General features: G+C 37.5%; 1 protein-coding gene across 1 annotated transcript in view; it reads left to right on the forward strand.

The window, feature by feature from the left end:
* THSD7B (thrombospondin type 1 domain containing 7B) overlaps nucleotides 1-22774 on the forward strand; it is a 568319-nt gene that overhangs the window by 513177 nt on the left and 32368 nt on the right. Inside the window, exons 17-19 of the mRNA XM_078070024.1 lie at nucleotides 13063-13204; nucleotides 15379-15494; nucleotides 17640-17757. Coding sequence (XP_077926150.1) covers nucleotides 13063-13204; nucleotides 15379-15494; nucleotides 17640-17757 — 376 coding nt within the window. The remainder of the gene's footprint in view (nucleotides 1-13062; nucleotides 13205-15378; nucleotides 15495-17639; nucleotides 17758-22774) is intronic.

Consider the following 22774-nt stretch of genomic DNA (forward strand, 5'->3'; position numbering starts at 1 on the left):
GACTCTGCTTCAGCAGTCATTAGCCCTCCTCATGCTCACTGACTCACATTTCAGAGTCTGTCATCTATTTTGTGCTCTGCCAATTTTCAATTTGTTTCTGGTGACACTTGATTGAGTGGCTCCAACCTTTGGGTAATTGGTGATGAGCTGGAGCTTGATGGCTCTTAGTTTTCATTTAGATGATGCTTTGCTGAATCAACTGCTGCCTTGTGGCACAGTCCAGCATGAACCCCTCCCCTCACTGAGTGCCCTGTATGTTTGTAAAATGCTTTTTGTTCTTCAGAGTACTCTCAAACTTATTTTATTGTCTTCATTGTGAATTATATAGGGTAAATCTATGAGTGAAGAAACAGACATGGAGAAATGACTTCTATTTCCAGAAGCAATGGCTTTACTTTGTTAAGGAAGCAGGCTTCTATCGATGCCCCTTTTGTAACCACAATGTGCTAAAATAGGTTCTCAAAATCTCTAACTTTCTATATAGGATAGTTTTGACATAGCAATATCCAGCTTATTAAATAGTGCACTTGGAAGATTTCAACCACCCATATAATGTAGAATGGGGCATGAAGACTAATTAGCTACTATATAATTCTTGTTGCTATTGAATTAATACTGGTAAAACATTTATAAAGTAGGTATATAAAGATACCACTTGAAGCACCTATTGATATCCAAGAAAATAACAAAAGGGGATATCAAGATTCTGGTTTCTGTTCTTTGTATTATACAATGTGACTATGACAGGTTGTTGACACTATTTGAAGCACAATTTACTAATCTATCAAGTGAGGATAATAATTACTCTTTAGAATATCAAATATGATTTTTATTGGGATTACAAGTACATCAAAAATTAGTAATATTGAAAATTTTAAAACAGAGTTGGAGCCCAGATTTACTTGTAATATTTCCAATTGCTCACAGCTTTCTGCACATAAGTGCAGTTTTCTCTAAGAATTATGAGAAGAGTAGCTATTTCAACTTTTTAAAATAGTGAAATACAAAATTTAATTTTTTGAAATGACTCAATTGCTCTCTTTGATCTCTGTGAGAACTTTCTTTACTGTCAATGATATTTCATTATTATGATGGCTATTAAAACATTAGTATCAAACTACTGTGTATTAATGGTTTTGAACTCAGGTTTGTGATCTATATTCCATTTCACTTATGATTTCGATTTCATCCCAAATGTAGGTTTCATATCCAAGTAGAATAGACCAGGTTTTCACTTTGAATTTTAAATGTATGTTTACAGTATGTGAAGATTACCCTACAAATCCTTCTTTGTATCATTTCAATCCCCCAGGTTGGTAAAATGGAAAAAGAATGTGAAAATATATTTACACCTATGGTGCAGTACAGCAGTGATTGCCAGGGAAACTCTCCATAAAATGGCATGTCTGATCAGCTATAACGGATAGTCTCTTGGTGATTTTTGTACACACCTCAGATTTTTAAAATTTATGTGATGTTCTCCAAATCTTAATGTCCTTTGCATTTTGGTGACAATATTCATATCTCCTTGAAAAGTATCTGTGGGGACACCTGGGTGTTCTCAGTCAGTTAAGCAGCTGCCTTCAGCTCAGGTCATGATCTCAGGGTCTTGGGATTGAGTCCTGTCAGGCTCCCTGCTCAGCGGGGAGTCTGCTTTTCCCTCTCCCTCTGTGCGCTCTCTCTCTCTCTCTTTCTCTCACTCTCTCTCTCTCTTGCTCTCTCAAATAAATAAAAATCTTAAAAAAAGAAAAGTATCTGTGAATAATAAGTGAACTAGTTTTCTTAAAGGATATAATGTGTTTGGCTAGATTAGATTTATCCTATTTCACTAGTATTCCTTAGTTCTTCATATTTATCTGTAGGGTTTTTGAAGTTTTAAAATAGTATACTTATTATGGTAATAAGAGAAAAAAATGGTAATTCTGAAATGGCAGATATAAATAGTATGGGTGTTTTTACCTTCTAATTAGTTTTAATTGCAGATTTTATAGAGACCAAATTCCTACCCCCCAGGTGTTTTGTTTTGTTTGTTTGTTTTTACCCTGGTTCAGAAGACTCTCAGATAAAATGGACCTTCTCAATTTGGTTGCATGTATTATTTTCTAGGTGGTAAATTCCATGTTGAAAGTCAAATGTTAGGTACACAGCTGTGTTGAGTAAACATTTGCAGAAAATAAGTTTGAGATTTAGAAACAGCCTAGATACCTTTGTATTCTCTTTCCTTCCTGTCTCTCTTCTTAGCATTGGCACTTTGAGAAAGTTATTTAACCTGAATAAATCAGGAAAATTAAAATAATCATGCACAACTTGGAAGTTAGAGTAAGGGTTAATATACGTAAATCATTTAGCACGGTGTTTAGCACATAAGTACAAAAATAAATTGCAAATATTATGTATTAGACCCAATATTAAGTACCTCCTATGTGATGAATGCTACATTAGACCTTGGGATATAATGATGAAGAGCCCTTGTCCTCAAGGAACCTACAGTCTAACGAGGAATGCAGAAAATTTCTAATCAATTTCAACAGAGTAGCAAGTATTAAAAGAGAAAAAGCAAAGGGTGTCATGTCAGTGTATATTGGCACATTTTCTAACAGCTGGGAGGATCCCTGAAGTTTTCCAGGCATATGGAAATATACATATGGAAACCTCTGAGATGAATAAGGGTTAGGTAGGCAAAGTAGAGTAGATGATGGAGGAAGGGAAAAAAGAGGAAAGAAAAGATTCGGTGTGAGCAAGAGCCTAGAGCAATGGTGACTGGAAAGAATGAGCCCAGATCAGCTTCCCATCCAGCACCCTCTATGTTGTTAGCCCCATGTATAGAACTGAATAGCACTCTTCTTCCTCTGGCCGATCAAGTGGTTTTGGCTAACGAATTATCAGATTCTCCTGAGAGGAGAGGGGCCCAAGGATCTTTGGTGGGAGAGGAAAGGCACAAATGGAGAGTGAGATCCTAGACACATGCTAGGTGCAGTGTTTAGCCCCTTTTCTTTGGTTTATGGTGGGGACTGGGAATGGAGGGAGGACACAAACATTAAAACATAGATCACAGAATTGATTCTCTTGGCAGACACGACACTCTAACCTGAGGTTCTCATTGCTGACAGCATCCTGGGGCCCATCACACAGCAGGAACCACATTGCAGTTCACTGCTTATGTTGGTTTGATTTTTTATTTGGTTCTTGGATGGATGGGGCTTAGAATGAAAAAAGAGAAGTAAGCATCACATGGAAATAAGAGAAAAAAAGGAGAGAGAAAAAAAAAAGGACAGGTAGAGAGATTGACATTGAGATTGAGTTTGTGTGCTCTCAATTCAAATAGCAGCTGTCACCTAGGGATCCTCCAGGTGGCATATGGTTAGTTATGACTATATGCTTCATTTGTTTTTTCATTAGCATCTTCTAAATATTGGTGTGCCAGTGCCATTTACAATTCTCTTGTTGACAAAAAAAATTCAAAATAATTTCAAATTTATAGAAAATTCACACCATCAGTTTTTGAGCTTGCCATATATACTTTATCTTTCTCTCCCTGCCCCATACACACATGTACCCCTTTCTCTCTCCACATGGACACACACACTCTCATACACACACACACACACACATATATATATGAAAAAATAATGGTATATGTGTGAGTATGTATACACACTCTTTTTTCTGAGCCACCTGCAGATGTTGAAGGCCTCATGCCCTTTAATCCCTTAATATTGACCATTCAGGGGCTGCCTGGGTGGCTTAGTCAGTTAAACATCTGATTCTTGATTTCGGCTGAGGTCATGATCTCAGGGTTGTGAGACAGAGCCTCTCAATCTCTCTCTCTCTCTCTCTCTCTCTCCCTCTCTAATATATATAGATAATATATATATAGATATAGATATAGATATATTAGAGAATGTGTATGTGTATACACACATATATATTTTTTACATATATATATAGGCCATTCAGTATGCATTTCCTAAGTACAGGATATTCTTTAACATAATCACAGCATAGTTAACAAATTCAGGAAATATATCATCAACAATACTTGCAGCTAATCTGTAGACCATATTCCCAAGTTCTCAATGGTCCCAGTAATGTCCTTTCTAACATTTACAGTCCTTTGATTACAGGATCCAGACCATATTGCATTTAATGATTGTATACCTTTGGTCTCTTCAGTCTTTTTCTTTCATGACTTTGACTTTTTTGAAGAATGTAGGCCATTATTTTGAACTGTGTTTGGTTATTCTTCTTTCTTCATTCCCAAGCTTCCATAAAAATATAAACAGGTGACACCATTTGTAATACATAAATGGTGATTGGATAGGCCATACATCATTCATTTGTTCCAGGGTATCTGATTGGATTATAAATTTGTACCTACACTACTCCTTAGTGTCATAACATACCAACCAGAAGGATTATGTGGGGATGTCCCTGACTATTATAAAATCTTCACTCAAACATCTTAGCTAAGCAAAAATCTCCAAATATTTATGTGTGATCCTAACTTCCTCCTAGCAATAGGCCAGCAAAGCTTTACCAGGAACATTTTTTCATATTGATGATATGATAGCTTTTGCCCTTGCTCTTGTCAGTTTCATTACACTGAGACATGTGGCACTCCTCTTTCCACTTAACTCTCTAAATACAATGCACCAGCTCCTAGACTTTGAGCATCTTTTGTGAACTGTGGTCTCCTCGAAGGCAGGCAGCAAGGCTTATTCAATGTCCTATCCCTAACTTGACTCTCCCATTCTTCAACCTGCAGCTTTTCTTGCTTTTTGGTTAGTTTATAACCCATAGTTCCTTGTGTCTTTTCTCTCTCTCTCCTTTTCCATCTCTAATTACCATTGTCCAGACTAAATGCTTCCCAGGTTAAAATAAATAGCAGTCACAATAACCACAGTCACAATACAGCTCTCTGATGCATTGTTTTTCCCACTGTCCCCACCTCAACATACTCCTCAAGTACCGCTACTTTTCAAGTAGAACAATTGAAGATACTGAAGAACAAACTAGCCCTCCCCAATTCAGATCGTCCCCAATTCAATTTGAATTCAAATTCAAATTGTTACATTCTTCAAACTTCAGTTTCATCATCTGTAAAAACAAGGCTATTAAAAGTATATCTAGATCAACAGGAGGTTGAAGGACTTTATGTAATAATCCCCACATAATGTCCACCACAGTACTAGGCATGTGTTCATACTCTAAAATGTTACCTATTGCTATTTAGGGTTTAAGACAGCATCCAGAATATGTTTTCGGTCTCCACTATTGTTATCCTTTTAATGCCTCAAAAGACGAACAGAAGCTATAAGACTATTCTGCCATACATAGGGTTATATGTCTTGTTGGACCCCTCAGATCTGGGGTAAAGTATAGGAAGAAACAGAACCCATCGCTGTAGGGCCCAGGAATCCAACCTCTGCCCCTTCTGACTGACCAGTAACTTTAATTTATGGTATTTAATTTCTCATCAGGTTTGCTATGATGCCATAGTAAATACTCCTTTTTGTATGCAATTCTTTACCTGTGCAAAATATATTAAGAGTTCACTGCACTTGCAAAATCCACAACTCTAAGAATTCAAAATGCTTACATTCATTAATCTCATTAAACTCACTAAGTATCCCAAAGCCACTTTAGTAGACAGAGGTTTGAAATATATGCTATCACTTCATTTATTTTGAAAATGAAAAACATGAGGGGTTCATACTGATGACCCTATAGGAGTTCATTTAAATTCTACATTAAATCTATATCTCCTTTTTTCTATACTAAGAATCCACTTCTTCAAGGACACTGGAGATTAAAAAAAAAAAAAAGAATATAACATAATTATACATTTGCTTTGTTCCATGTAACACAGAAAACATTCTCAGAATAACAATACTTCTACCACCAACATGAGTACTTTAAAATGCCAGTATATTTTCATAGACTTTTTTTTTTATATTTGAATTTTATCTATTTCTTCATATAAATTCTACATGTAAATTTAGCTCACCACAAGTCTTTGCATTAATGTCTCCCCAGTCCTTTTGGATGTTTAAAACTCTGTGTCCAATAAATTCCTAAGAAAGGACTCTTGGAAACATCATTCCTTGAGTTCTTGCATACTGTCAACAGTTTATGCATGGTTTTTTAATTGAAAGTCAGCTTTGTTGGACATAAAATCCTTGGATCATGTTTATTTGTTTCTTTGTTTTCTTTGTATATCTTTATAATAGCTCTGCAGTTTTTTATGGTATGAAGTTTCCTGTCCAAAAGTCTAATGACCAGTCTGATTTTGTTTCCTTGGTAAATCATCTGGTATTCTTTCCCAGATACTCACAGAATCTTTTCTTCTTTTTCTTTAAAGCTTCATTCTTTTACTAGGATATATCTCAGTATTAGTGATTCTGAGGTACCCTTTCAATAAGTAGTTTTGAGTCTTTACTTTTTTTTGAAAGTTTTTTAAAATCTTTTTTCAGTTCGGGCGCCTGGGTGGCTCAGTTGGTTAAGCAACTGCCTTCGGCTCAGGTCATGATTCTGGAGTCCCAGGATCGAGTCCCACATCGGGCTCCCTGCTCAGCGGGGGGTCTGCTTCTCCCTCTGACCCTTCCCCTCTCATGCTGTCTCCCATTCTCTCTCTTAGATAAATAAATAAAATCTTTAAAAAAAAAAAATCTTTTTTCAGTTCTGTTGTTTAGGTTTTCTTTTTCATAAAATCTTATATGCATGTGGCATCTGTTTTGACTTACTTTTCTATTTGTTTTTCCTCAAACACTTTTATCTCTCGTTAAATGTTTTTTTATTTCATTTTTTCCATTTTTTGTTTTTCTTGAGCAAAAACAATTTGTATTTTTTACTCTTGCATTTCTCCTAGTTTTATCTTCACTTCTGAAAATGTTTCTTTTATTTCTATTTACTGAGTTCTATCACTAAAAGTCTGTGTTTTTCTAATTATTATTTATGATGTTCTTTCATATCTTATGCTATTTTCTAAATCCTGATTTGTTCACTTTGAAATAGTGGTTTTCATCTGTTTTTCATGCATGTCTTTCTATTATACTTTTTTTTTAATCTATGGGGATCCTATTTTGACCTTTATATCTTTTTTCATAATACTGTTGTTTTGGAATTTGAATTTGATATTTTCTTTGCCTTTTTTTTTTTTTTTTTGAGAGAGGTAGGGGGAGACAGGAGGAGGAGCAGAGGGAGAGGGAGAATCTTAAGCAGACTCCACACCCAATGCAGAGCCCCGGAGGTGGGGCTCAATCTCTTGACCCTGAGGTCACGACCTAAGCTGAACTCAAGAGTGGGTTGCCTGACCAACTGAGCCACCCAGGTGCCCTGTTTTTTTGTGTGTGAAATCAAATTTGGTGAACTTTTAGGAAGGGGTGTGGTTGAAGATTGTTTTTTCCTATAATTTCATTTTCATGGTCCAGGGCTTGTTCATTCTTTCCCTCTTTTGTTTTGTTTTTAGTGTTGAGAACTACAGCAGCTTACTTTGTGAGATTTACTGGATCCTGTTTCCTTCCTCCTTCATTTACTGGTCCTTCCTTTTCCTTCATTGTTAGTTTCCCTGTTTAGCTCAGTTTGGAAATTCTTCCCACACATTTCTCTTCAGTGCAGGAAACTGTCCTGGAAAGGACTTTTGTCTTGTTAATGTTAAGAATTCATTGAACTCGTACTTCATCAACACCAAAAACCTCTCCATGGACGCCCTTATGGTCACCTGCTTTTAGAGTATACAAAACCTCCTATGCTCAGGTTTAATTTTCCATTTTTGGTGTTCTTGGGTATGTCAGATGCCTCTTTTTTCCTTTCTGCTTTCTCCTGTTGGATACAGACGTCAAGCAGGTGCTGCAGCTTCAGTCATCGGTCCCCCGTTCATAGTTCGTTTATGGAGATAACTCATCACTTAATTTTACTAAGCATATTATCCATATGTTTCCATCTTTGCTCTTCCTATTGCATCGTGATATCCAAAGAACTTTTTTTTCCACTTCTGTAACCATCTTCTTAGAATTCTTGAGAATATTTTTAAGCATAAGAGGCATGAGTAACAATTCTTCAGGTCCAGATTTTTCTCCTATAGAGATCTGTTCATCCCTTATCAACCTTTGAGGATCAGGGTTTCATTTTTTTTAATATTTATTTTAATTCCAGTATAAACATAGAGTGTTATATCAGTTTCAAGTGTACAAGATACTGATTCAACAACTCTACACATTACTCTGTGCTCATCATAGAAACAAAGCAAAAGTGAACTATTGGGACTACACCAAAATAAAAAGCTTTTACACATTTACTAAAACCATCAGTAAAATAAAAAGAGAACCTACTGAATGGGAGGAGATATTTGCAAATGATATACCTGAGAGGGGTTAATATTCAAAATATACAAAGGACAACTCAACACACACACACACACACACACACAAAAACAACAAATAATACAATTAAAAAATGGACACAGGACATAGATAGACATTTTTCCAAAGAAGACATACAAATGGCCAACAGACACATAAAAAGATGCTCAGCATCACTAGTCATCAGGGAAATGCAAATCTAAACCACAACGCAGTATTACTTCACACCTGTCAGAATGGCTAAAGTCAAAAACACAAGTGTTGGCAAGGATGTGGGATAAGAGAATCAGGATTTAATTTTATTAAAAATTTCCTTACAAAGCATTGCAATGGTATTTTGCAAATCTTTTTATGCCATTTTTCCAAATAAGAAAAGTCAATAGCATTATATATCCATATTTGCCTCATGAGAGATATGGAGAAAAATAGCAGAGCTTCTTTCAGTAGGACTAATCAATGAAATGAAGGAGAGACCATCTCAGAATGATCAGATAAATTCTGTAACAGAACAAAAGTGTTCGTTTCTGTATCTGGTGGGAATTGACAAGGCCAGGCCTTGGAATCATGCTCATTTCCAGACAAAAAGTATGCTGAGTGACTGAAGTTCACAAGTACCTGGGTTTATGTGAGATTTTGTTGTGTTTGTTAATAGTTAAGTGTTAGAAAAATATCAAATTATACATTCTTATTTGGGTTTCTTTAAAATATCTAAATTAACTCTCATCCTTTATCTGGGTAAACCAAAACTCATTTATTGGTATGTTTTATTAAGTTAATGATAGATGCCATTATTTTGGGAATTGTCATCTAGAATTTATAGAAAATGAAAGAGAATTAGAGAAAAGATTGCATTCTCTTTTGATCAGATATACAGACATATAGGGAATCCTTACTTTTAGACAATATGATCATAGTCCAGAGTTGACCATTTGTCTACTAATGGTAGCTTACAAATATTGTCTTATTGCCTAGGAAGAACCAAATTATCCTACACAACAAGTATTTATTATTTACATTCTTTATGCCAGACATGGAACAAGCTTCTCAGTGTCCAAGAAAATTAAGACATGGACTCTCTTCAAATAGCCCACGGGAAAGAATGCACACACATTGATACATGTACAAGTGCAATGGGAAATGTGCAATAAATGATATTCCATTTTTATGGGTGCAAGGGAGTCATTGGAGGTTCTCAGATGGGGTATCTGATTTAATTTTGACAGTTGAATACAAATATTCAGGTTAGGTCCAAGGGTAAAGGCCCTATTGCTAGAGAGAACAAAAGGTATGAAAGCACAATGTCATAAGGAAGGACTGAACTTTAAGATAAGTGCTGGTTCTCAAAGGTAATAAGTTAGAAAATCCAGTCTCATAAAGGAGGCTTATTTACCAAAGACTAACTGGTTCTTATTGGTCATCTCTTTCACTAGCAAATAAACTTTAGCTATATAACCTTGATCTTTACAATAAAACTGGTCCCAAGTTAACTTTGGGTTAATTATCCACACATAACTTTCTCACTTCATTTAGGAAATTGACACTATGTCATTATATAAATACTCTAGAGGAGAGGAGATCCAGATTTGTATTTGAGGAGTCTTGATCCAATAAAGAAATCATCCAGACATAAGCCTCCTTTACCATTCTTTTTTATTTAGCTCCACTCCCTTCTTCCTTGTGATCAATTCATTATTTTATGAACTTCTATAAACAGCCAATAGAAAGAAATAAGGAGAAAACACTAACCTCTACCTATCACTTGTTAGCTGTTGCTAGGGCATTTTTTTTTTTTAAGTGGAGCATAAAAATATTGCCTAAGATTAGGTTGGATTGTGTTTGTTGACTCCAGTCACCCACACTTTCCCCTGTCTATTTCTATGGGATAGAGAATTAGGAGAGTTAGCTGCAGTGTTGGTTTTCAATATATTAATTTCTAGAAAATAATTACCAAGGTCTACATGATTATGAATGATGGATTATGCTCAACTGAATATTTCTTAAATATTTTATTTGAGAGAGAGAGAGCACAAGCACAAGCAGGGTGGAGGGGAGAGGGAAAAGCAGACTCCTCGCTGAGCAGGGAGCCTGACGCAGGACTTGATCCCAGGACCCTGGGATCATGACCCGAGCCAAAGGCAGATGCTTAACTGACAACTACCCAGGCGCCCTCAACTGAATATTTTAAAACCACATCCAGCAGAATTAGAAACTGATAGACTGAGGTCTAAGGGAGGAAATTCCCAAATCTCATCAAATTACACCCATGACCTCTTCTCACTCAGGTTTAGATGAGGAGCTAAGATATAGACTAATATATAAGTAAATTGTTATATATATATATATATATATATATATATATATATATATATATACACACACACATATATATATATTCTATGTATGTACTATATATTTACTATATAAGTTAATTGTTCAAGGTGACATAATAATTTGATGTGTGCATGTGTTATTTTCTTTTTTGCTTTATTTGATGGCTTAGACTAAGCAGGTATATAAATTCTAACATTAATTCACTTGGTTCCAACATCAATTGATTTTTTTATAAGGTAGAAAATCAGTAGAACACTAATCAGGGATATCTACCTAGATACCTTCATTTTTCTTTCATTGGCAAATCATTTAAGTCCTTATTCCTTCTTATGAGAACAAACAAATTAATTGGTGAATTAGTAATAAATTATTGGTAAGCATTTAGCATGGGATTCATTTGCAGATAATTAAGTATAATTACCTGGTTTCATTGACCCTTTATCATCTAGAGACAATTTGATACAATTAAAATATAAAATTAGTTTATGAGTATTGACAGATTATCCAACTATAAAGTCACATGGATAAAAAATGTGTTTCAGTGACTCCAAACATTTAAAATTAGAAGAAAATTTTGTGGCATTTTTCTGCATATTTCAGTGCAATCCAACATTATCATTTTGATTAACAGCCAAGATTCAGTTTACAGGTTGTGTTCTTGCTACAATATCTGAAAAACTAAAAGGCATAAAAATAAATAAAACATCCCAATATAGAAATGATGATTTTGGTGACCTTAATTTAGAGACTTTTATTTCTCCTGTGGTTTAAGTATCTATGTGCCTCTTTAGATTTGGGGTCTGGAATTTTGTTGTTGTGACCATTCTTAATGGTATTTATTGAATAATTACTATGTAAAATACGTACCAAGATTTTTAGAGACTGACGTGGAAAGTAGAAAGCATGCTATCATGCCCTCAAAGACTTTATAAAGAAAGGAAGGAGCCAGGGTAATAAAGAAAGGCAATATTATAAGGACAGGTGTAGTGTATAAGTATATGGGTATGTATATCTGTTCAGAAACAAATCCTATAGAATAATTCCAAAGCATGAGTAGAGAGTTGCACAGGAAGGAAGAGAAAAATTTATCTTTATTAAAAGAAAGAAGGGTTGGGGCGCCTGGGTGGCCCAGATGGTTAAGCGGCTGCCTTAGGCTCAGGTCATGATCCCAGGGTCCTGGGATCGAGCCCCACGTTGGGCTCCCTGACAGCAGGGAACGTGCTTCTCCCTCTCCCTCTGCCTCTCCCCCTCCTCATGCTCTCTCTCTCTGTGTCTCTGTGTCTCAAATGAATAAATAAAATCTTTTAAAAAATGCTTTAAAAAAAAAAAAGAGGGTCAATGAAGCCTTGATTAGAGTTCTGAAGGCGGGGGGAAGAGTAGGATTTAGGACAGTTGAAAGATTATTCCAGTAGGGGGAGCTTGAAGGTTCACCATGGGTAGAGCATCTGGATGAAATGTGGCAGACAGGTTTACCTGGCTCAAGGGCATTATGTGAATTGAGGCTATAAGAGGACCCCTGGGCAAAGTGATATTTGCAGGAGGTCTTTGAAGTTCACATTTATACATTTGTTTTGTTGAAAGGGCAGTATGACGTGCAGTGGCTCATCCCCTGTGGATCAGAGGGCCTCCCAAATAAGAGGAAAGTTCTGGTATATTGGCAATATTGATTTTATTAATTCTCTTTATATACCTGTTCCGGGGTTTTAAAAATGATTTTCTCATTAAAATGTTCTGTGTGGGGGCGCCTGGGTGGCTCAGTCGTTAAGCGTCTGCCTTCGGCTCAGGTCGTGATCCCAGGGTCCTGGGATCGAGTCCCGCATCGGGCTCCCTGCTCAGCGGGAAGCTTGCTTCTCCCTCTCCCACTCCCCCTGCTTGCGTTCCCCCTCTCACTGTGTCTCTCTCTGTCAAATAAATAAATAAAATCTTTAAAAAAAATAAAAATAAAAATGTTCTGTGTGGTTATTTCTATTGTGCTAGACTATCTGAGGGCACAGGGACATTGTCTTCCTTTTTTCATTCATTTTAAACATTCAAAATGCATTTATCTCTTGCTATGTGGCAGGATATTTGAGAGCAGAGAATGTGTTTAATTGATGAAAATAGTTTCTATGTGCCTAATTCTACATGGAAGATAGAAATGTAGCCTTCACCATAACATAGGAAAAGAAAGAGCTATTAGGTGGGAAAAACAAAAAAACAATTTATAGTGAATCACAAAATGGTTTTAGTTTCTAAATACTATGTTTAACACCTCAGTTGTCTCTTCCCTGTAGCTGTTATGCATGTGCCTACACCTACACAGATAATCATATATAATTTGCCAACTAACTCTGGGTCCATTCTAACTCTGCCTGCTCTTTGATTTTCACAGTCATGTGATCCCCACTCAATGCAGAGAAGAACCCGCCATCTGCTGAGACCCTCACTGAATTCAAGGACATGTGCTGAAGACTCACAGGTGCGGCCTTGCCTCCTCAATGAAAACTGCTTCCAGTTCCAGTACAATCTAACAGGTACAGTTGAAATCCACAGCCATGCCATTTGTCCGGAACACTAATGGGAGAGTGTGTGTGTGTGTGTGTGTGTGTGTGTCCATTCATTCTTGGGATTAAGGTCTGACAGTAGAATGTGAGAGTGTATTGCATGAAAAGCTGAGGATTTGACAATACCAGAGTCCCTTCACAAAAGAAATGCCCACTCTTGGCATGTAGATTCAGCAAGGCCACCTGGAATCTCTGAATTCCAAGATGCTTAAAAAGACTTGGCAAAGTTTCAGAATAGAGCTGAATTAAGCCATGATAAACCAAAATAAGAAGAAAAAAAAGCAGCAGGGGATAATTTACCATTTAGGGAGGAATGTAGTCATGCTGTCATAGAATTTAGCTCTTTCATGGCCTTTACTATTTCAAGAAATTCAAGCTTGTGATGTACTTTGCTGTATGGGTCTTAATGAGGATAAATGGTAGACCTGAGTGGACAGGGATATTTTAGAGGCACTGGGAATCCCACCCACCTCATTATTCAGCCACTGCTCAGGATTTTTCTGGGCACCACAGTGTCTAATACCACAGACTGTGTAGTTACATTGATTTGCTACCCGTAATTACCTGCAGGAGCACATATACAAAATGCCACCAAATGTGGAACCATGTTAGTCTCAGCATTGAATTCAGTACTGACAACCAAGCAATCAACATGCCTGCAGAGGCAAAGCAGTAGCCTCTTCTGAAACCAGTTCCCCACTGAGGTCACATAGGCATGACTGAGATTTCTCACATAGAAAACCTTATAGTGAATTCTAGGGGGACAATTTGATAGTCTTTATTGGTGAAAGATGACCTAGTGTATTTGCCCTTTTTATTTGGTTAAAGGTGCTTCAGATCCTTGATTTTTATAGTAATTTTTCAGAAATGCAGTACAGTTTGTTATACTGGAAGATCATGTCTTTAAAATACTGATTTTATGGGGTGCCTGGGTGGCTCACTTGGTTAAACGACCAGCTCTTGATTTCGACTCAGGTCGTGATCTCGGGGTCATGAGATGGAGCCCTGCGTGGGGCTCTGGGCTCAGCAGGGAGACTGCTTCTCTCCCTCTACCTTTGCTCCTCCCCCGTTTGCACACAAGCACTTGTGCCAGTGTGCATTCTCTCTCCCTCTCTCTCTCTAAAATAAAATAAAATAAAAAATAAAATACTGATTTTATTATATATGGGCTTACTATTCCTGTTAAACTCATAGATCACTTATCAAACATTGAAAATGTCTTTAAAGAGGTTCTCAATGTTTATCATCAAAGAGCGTTCTTTCTAATTACACCAAAAGTAAGGTTTTTTTTGTTTTTGTTTTTTTTAAGAATCAGATTAATTGAGATGCCTGGGTGGCTCAGTTGGTTAAGCGTCTGCCTTCGGCACAGGTCCTGATCCCAGGGTCCTGGGATCAAGCCCTGCATTGGGCTCCTTGCTCAGCAGGGAGCCTGCTTCTCCCTCTGCCTGCCACTCACCCTGCTTGTGTGCTCTCTCTCTTTCTCTGACAAATAAATAAATCTTTAAAAAAAAAAAAAAAGAATCAGGTTAATTATGGGATAATTCGTTCAAACTCCCAGTTATCTAGTTTGTAATGCAGCTATCTAAATCTATAAAACCTTCCCTCATGAGAGAATAATTTGGAAAAAAAAATAGATTTTCTGTAATAATCATATAGTTCTGAGGTACCTCTCTTTCCTTTCTGAGGCACCTGTCTTAGCTCCACTGTACTGAATGTATGAAATGGTTTAGATAATTGGATTTATTCCTTGAAAATATTTTCAAGTTACATCAAAGAGTAGCATTGTTTCTGGGTCCCTTTTGTCTCCTTATCCCCCACAAGCAGGATTCCAAACTAGTTTTCCTTTACCATCCTGGTGAGTGTCTTTCCCTTCCTCTTCAGTCAACACTGACATGGTCTCTAACAAACCGTTTGGATTTTTACTTTTAGAAAGCAAACGTAGGAAGGTGACACACTTTTATGTGGTTGCTTATTTGTTTTGCAATAAAAGAATTGCAGGGTGCTTTTTGAAGCCACCTGGAAATGACTGTAGGGTTATGTATATATACTGTCCTTCCTCACCAGTGCAAATCATCAAAGGTCTGTTGTATTTTGCTCACATGACCATAATTCTGAAACTCGGTGTGGTGATCCTGTACCTGTAGATTGGAGCACGTGCCAGCTAAGTGAAAATGTCACCTGCGGACGAGGCGTCAAGACCCGCCTTCTGAGCTGTGTGCGCAGTGACGGCAAGCCGGTTGGTGTGGACCAGTGTGAGCAGGTAATTTGTCTATATTTGTATCTCACACTCGAGGCTTTGTGTTTCTTAATATTAGTAATATTAATTACTAATATTAGTAATTAGTAAATTAGTAATATTTGTAATCTTAATATTAGGCTACAACCTTGATGCTTGATATAAAGGTCAAACTGATTCCTTCTTGAAGCTTCTTGAAGCTTAGCTTTAGTTAGAGTAAGAGGTAACTGGTACGGGACAGTTATACCTCATTCCTTTGAACTTAGTCAAAATGACTGGGAAAGGTCATTTTGCACTGAGGAAATGGATTCATTAAAAAATTATTTGTATTACTTTCAAGAACTTATGTAGATGTACTTGCTTGCTACAAACTATTCACATCAGGTGACTTTAATATCTGGATAGGACTCTGTATTAGGCCGGTAATTCATTTGCATATATGAACACTGTGCCTTGCATATAAGATGAACACTGACACTTGCTATTAGAATATGCTGCTCATTTGCTTAGCAAATGATTGCTAGATAAATAGCACAGTTGTATTTTTCTTCTCAACCTAAGTTAAAATGCCTCCCTGCCAAGTTCCAATTAGTGAGTTCTGAATTTTTGTAATGTTATTGTTCCTTTCTTTCCTGTGATAAACTATGTAGAGCTTGGACAAAAGCGGTAGTCAAACCTGTTCCAAAGAAGTTGCATTTCCTTTCCAACATCTGAGTGAAAATCTCTGTGGGGACAGTTTAATAGAAATAAGGATGACCACATACTGTCGCACTGGAAGAATCACCAACACAGTCTTTGGAATAAATTGAAAATACAGGGTCAGTTAACTCAGGCTTCCATAGAAGCTTCCTAAACAAATTGGCAAAATGAAAATTGGTCCCATTTCTCCTGACATCGATGGAGTCCACAAGTGGAATTAAAATCAAAACCAAATTTTTCTCACCTATCCTAAGTATTCTCCTATTAAGAATTATAAAAATAATTATAAACCAACAGAACAGCCAGAGACAATAACCCTGAGAAAAAGCCATCTGAAATTGGACATCCCCTTTGGTGAAATTCTAACACTGGCTAAGACAGGGCAGAGTTCTGTCCACCAAGTGTCAGTGCTTTATCTTAACATTTCATTTAATCTGTCTCTCCAAAAGTTGTCTGCTTTAGGAAAAATAAATCACCAATCTACAGGAACTCCAAATAAACTAAAAATCGTACATTTGGTGTATGTAATAAATCTTTTCTTTTGATACAAAGTAAGATCGAAACTATTCAGTAATAGAAAAATCAGTTTCTCTGCTTTTCAAATACCATATGTTCAACAAATATTTAAAGAATATTAGTTTAAGGAAGTCCCAAATTATTAACCTATCTAGAGTATCCATATATCTCAAATGGATTGAAGATCCTATGTGGTAATTTCTCTATTGCCTATGCAGCATATAATCATGCTATAATCATTCATTTTAGCTTGGTGTGGACATTGCTAACATTTAACATGTGTTGAATGTCAGAGTTTTCCTAAATAAGCAAATAGTCTGATTTCTGTAGCAAGATTTTTCATTATTCTTTCTGTGTTTCTTAGATGATTTCTTTCACAAAGAACTCTTCTAGTTTGGCCATTAGAAAAATCTATAGATTTTTGCCTCCATGCTGGTTTAAGAGAGGACAAGAGGAAAATAAACCATATCACCAATTTTTCTCATGATTTAGAGTATGGTTATGTTTTCAACCTAATAGGTGTTTTTTAATGAGCATAGTTGGGTTGTTGATTCTGTTTTTATTCTTATTTTTTTAGCCTGGCTAGCTGTTAATTTGGAACTCTCTTTGTACTATTGGCCCATCCAGAAGTGCAAGGTACCTGTATTTAAGACTAAGCGAGGACAGATTTCTGTTTCACATAACTGTCTGCTTTCCCAGTACCCTAACTGCAGGTCTATTCTATAGTTGAGGACTTTAAAAAAAGAAATTTGGGCCAACAACTTTCTATTCTGTGAAGTTAGGCCAACCATTTTCTAGGACTGCCACCAATTTTTATAAGAAAAGATATTTTTCCATACAAAGATGTAGAAAGATTATCATCATAGAATAAAGTCTTTCCCATGAAAGGATAGTGATTTGATTTGACAGTGATAGGATTTCTGCAATAAAATCGTATTTTATTTTCATCTGCAGCGTAACTTGGACAAGCCCCAGAGAATGAGCATTCACTGCCTGGTGGAATGTGTGGTCAACTGTCAGCTCTCAGGGTGGACAGCTTGGACAGAATGTTCAAAGACTTGTGGCCATGGAGGTATTTGGGTTCCCTATGTTTGTCCCCACTAAACAGTTTGGTTTTTATTTTTTTTATTAATTTTTTTTAATTTTAATTTTTTAAAGTAGGCACCATGCCCAGTGCAGAGCCCAATGTGCATCTTGAACCTCACAACCCTGAGATCAAGACCCGAGCTGAGATCAAGAGTCGGTTGGTTCACTGACTGAGCCACCTAGGTGCCCCAACAGTTTGGTTTTTATTTTTGTTTTTGTTTGTTTGTTTGTTTGTTTTAAATATCATAGGATGCTAAGAACATAGGATTTCTTTCAATTTTTTTTTTTAAGATTTTATTTATTTATTTGAGAGAGAGAGAATGAGAGAGATCACATGAGAGTGGGGAGGGTCAGAGGGAGAAGCAGACTCCCCGCTGAGCAGGGAGCCCGATGTGGGACTCGATCCAGGGACTCCAGGATCATGACCTGAGCCGAAGGCAGTCGCTTAACCAACTGAGCCACCCAGGCGCCCAAGTTTGGTTTTTAAATACCTTTCTGTATGCCATAACTTGACAAATGGGCATAAGGCATGTTGGCCAGTTGGTGGAGGCAATGTGAGGCCGACCCAGAGGGGAAGAGAGATAGAACTTGCCTTGTATCAGTCCTTTCTGTCGAGGTAGAGGTTGCAAACCTGACCTGTCCACAGTGGCAGACACCAAAAGAACTGCTAGCCCAGTGAGACAGTATTTTTTCAAAAGGTCATAAACTCAGGGTACCTGGGTGGCTCAGTCAGTTAAGTGTCCAAATCTTGAGTTCGGCTCAGGTCATGATCTCAATGCTCTGTGCTGGAGGTGTGGATCCTGCTTAAGATTCTCTCTTTCCCTCTCCCTCCAGCCAACCCCCCTTCTAAAAAAAAAAAAAAAAAAAAATCATAAGCTCAACAAAATATTGGCCTCCATGGTTTTTGGAAGAAGTATGTATTATGTAAGTAATCTTGTGTCAGACAAACCCCCAAATCACAATGGCTTAATATCCCAGACTAGAGACTAATTTTTCACTCACATAAAAGGAGGGGTTGTTTGCACTTTAAAAAGTCAATCAAGAACACAGGTTGATGGAGGATCTACCACTTTAACAGAACCAGTTTTCTCTGGAGGGTGCCTTCCCGTTGGCTCTATGCAGGTAACATACATCCTTCCCATCTATATTATACAAAATTTCATCCCATGTTCCCAGCTCAATGCAAGATGGTCAGGCAGCAAATGTAGTTTCTAGATGGCCAGTCACTTCTCAGCAATAGTGTTCACTATGGAGGAAAAGGAGTATAAATCTGTGGTGAACAGATAGCAACCATTACCACAAGTTCCCAGGATTTCAGTGGGCAAATGATATACAGTGGCAAGGAATGAAAGGCAACTGATACTCAGAAGCTAGGCAAATGGATATATAGATAGCACTTCAGCACCAGACTAAAGTGGGGACCAAGACATTGTCCATGGAAAAGAGCACAAGAAAATAATTGGAAAGCACAGACCTGTGGTCTAGGATAGGGCTGCGTTTCTGATAAAGAGTTCTACTTTAGCACAAGGTAGATGTCAGATATTTGGATTAGGGCCCTAGGGAAAAATCTTGTTGTATGGTTAGGCACTAAGCAGAAGAGAAGGGAAGAATTGCAAGTTGCAGGAGTCATGGAATCAAAATGGGAGGAGGATACACCAAGACCTGGATCTGATTGCCAAACAAAAATATTTGGGACAGGTTTCTAGAAGTGACTGGACCACGGGCACTAGGACATAGGCTCATTTCTAAGCTACTCCCAAATGAGTGTGCTGGAGTTGCAGATAATTCTCTGCCTCAGTTGGCATTATCTAAGGAACTGAGGTAGGATGCATCATGGAAAAGGGGCTCATGTGTGAACTCAGCTATCAGATTTTGGTAACAGAGCTGAGAACAGTAATCAGGATCTGTATTAGGAAAATGTGGCTAAGGAAATTGAAAACTACTTCTGCAAAGAGCATCACTCACAATGAAAATATGGGAGTTACAATGTTCAATAATGACATGCCATTTCCTGCACAGTTGAGAGCCTGTGCTCTCAAAAAACCTCAGGAAACCAAATGAAAAGTCTCAAGTTTTCCATGATTGACTGACTGTTCCTCAAATATTCTGATCGGCAGCATGGTATAGTTTCCAGTTGAGCATCCACTTTAAAGTTGGGTAAATCTAGGTTCAAATTGCAGCTGTTTAGGCAAATTACTTAATCTGATTCTCAGCTGCTTTATCTATAAAATAGAATGCAGGCACACTGGAGGTGTTTTGGTTTGAGAATTAAATAATATGAAGTATATGAACATCTAGTGCAGTAACTGACACATCCTAGGTGTTTATTGTATGTTAATTTTCATCTCCATCTTCTTAGCTCCCAGTAGTAGAGAGGGTCATTGGAGACTCCCTAGGATCTTTCAAGGATTATTCTATAGACTTAGGCACTCTGTCTCCCAATCTCATTTCTCATCCTTTTACCCCACTTAAAATCCATACATCATAATCACAGCCTAAGGTTATTTTTAAAATGCAAATTTGAACAACTGTCTTCTTATTGACTTAAGAGCCATTTATCCATTAAACAACTACCCATGTGTCAGTTCTAGTTCAATGTGTTGGGGGGCAGCAGTGGGTGGGAGGTAGACACTTGCCCTCTTCTCGTGGAGTTGCTATGTAGTTGAGGGACAACAGACAAGCAAAGAGGTAATATTGTATGTTGGTGAGTTCACTACAGACTCATACAAATGAAAGGTGTTTTTCACATTAGTGATGTCTTTTGTCAGAACAGCTGGTTGCTCCTCTCCAGCAGTGACTCACCCTGGTTATTCCACAGCTATAAACACTGCAGTCTTGTCCTCATGGGTTTCTGGGAGGTGTCTCTTTTACAGTGGTAAAGGGTAGCATGGAAAAGTAGAGAAAGGATGAAGTCCCAAACTGTAAGCATGGTCCACAAAGACCTGTGGGATCTCACCCATGCCTGCCTCTCTATGCCCATCACCCTCCACTGATCCCTTGGCTCTCTTTGCTCTAATACAGTGTATTTCAGTCACATCCTTCAGTGTATGCTACGTTTCCTTATGTGGAGCATCTTACCACCACCCCACTACTGCCTCCTACTATTCTTCTTATGCAAGAATTGAATCAGTTGTAATGTCTATATGTCTGAGGGGCCAAAGACCCTGTTTGGGTTCTTCATGGGTAAATCCCCCCAGTTCCCATGAGCACAGTACCTGACACATTGGAGGAATTTCAGTTAGTATCTGTCATTGCCCATGTTGTTCTGCATCATAGGGGAAGAGCCTGCGTACTGGATCACAAGCCCAAAGGCAGCCAAACCCTGCCAGTGGATGTTTTCCTCACCCTCTAACTAAATGCATATGTCTTAGGTCCCCTTACCCAAGAATGTGTTCAATGCAAAGGAGACAGATCTGTTTATTATTATTTTTGCCTGGCAGCCCTAATTCTGCCACTGTACCAAGTCAGTGAAACATGACAGATCTCCATGTTATGCTAATACACTACCTTTAAAAATAAGACCCTTAATTTTAAGTTTAGTATTCGAGTATTTAAGTTTTCAAGCAGTTCTGTTAGTGCTGTAGATTCAGCAACCCCTGTGTGTTTATTAGAAAGACAAAAACAAAAGAAAAACCTTTCCAAATCTGAATCCCACTATTGGAGAATTCTAGGTAATTAGAGTGTGAACTTAAATTCACCTTTTCTAAGCCTTAGAATAATAAACAAAGAGAAACAATCAAAGATTTCCTACGGAAATCATTGTGTGAACTAAGGTACCAGTGGTACTGGGGAAGGAATGTTAACTACTTGGAGAAATCAAGTTGCATAAAGGACTTGAAAGTCATCTAAATAGTATTCATGGGCATTCAATATAGCACTAGTTACAAATCATCTCTAGCTAGTTTCTAAGGGTCTATTAGGATATCTTCTTGGGACTCTTCTTGATCTTTAGATGTCTTGATCTCCTGAATTGTCATATGTAATTATACCTTTAAAAATATATTCCACAATCCTGATATCTGTCAGACCCTCCAGTGATCTAAATGTGTGTGTATTCCGTGTTCCTTTATTCATTAAACAAAGATTTATAAAGTTTATTAACTATTATCCTGGCACCTAACAGTGTCTTCTTTCATTATCAAAAGTGGCAATGTGAAAAGTAAATTATATGGTGACCATGCTATTTAGACATCTGTTCTTGAAGGCAGGACTGTAGAAGTATTATTCATATATTTTACAAATATTCATTGGATGCTTTCTGAGTGTCAGGCGTTCTCCTAACAGCTGAGGCCACACTATAGGGGACAGAAAGGCTCCCAGGCAAACAGAGCCCCCCGACATCCTACAATGAATGTTCTGGTGGATGGTGATGACAAGACAGATAGCAAATAAATGAGGATATAAACAAAAAATAACCGATGTCCATGATGAAACCAAAACAGATCATGTGATGGAGAATAAGGAGAACAAGTATTTTGCAAGGGAGTGAGGGATGGGGGAAGAAAGGCCCCTGACGAGGTGATATTTAGGTCAACATTGAATGACAAGGTGCCACCGCTCCTATAACTGGTGTTTTCTTTAGAAGGCTGCTCTTACTCAACCTCACAGGCATTTTTTGACTACCTGTTACATTGAAGCCTCTGTCAGGTCCTACAGACAAAAACGTAAAAATAAGTATTTTTCTAATTACATTTGTCCCCAGTTTCAATTTTAACAAATACACTGAACAGTACAAAGAAGAACAGGACACATGGCCTTAGAATTTCTAAGCACCCACCCTCAGGATATTGCAGAGAGAGCCTTTGTGGTTACATTACATTATACCCCACAGCCCCCAAACTCCTCCAGTTCCAGCCCCAGTCTTAGAGCACCACTCTTCCTTGATTATCAACCACCCCCACACAGGCAGATAGTAATGTTTCCAAAATGAGAGAATTATGTATTTAGATCATGCCTTAATCCTCATGCAGCACAACCTAAAAGCAATAAGCAAACAGCGATCA

This window comes from Halichoerus grypus, chromosome 4 (assembly GCF_964656455.1).
Source record: "Halichoerus grypus chromosome 4, mHalGry1.hap1.1, whole genome shotgun sequence".
Classification (NCBI taxonomy): Eukaryota; Metazoa; Chordata; class Mammalia; order Carnivora; family Phocidae; genus Halichoerus; species Halichoerus grypus.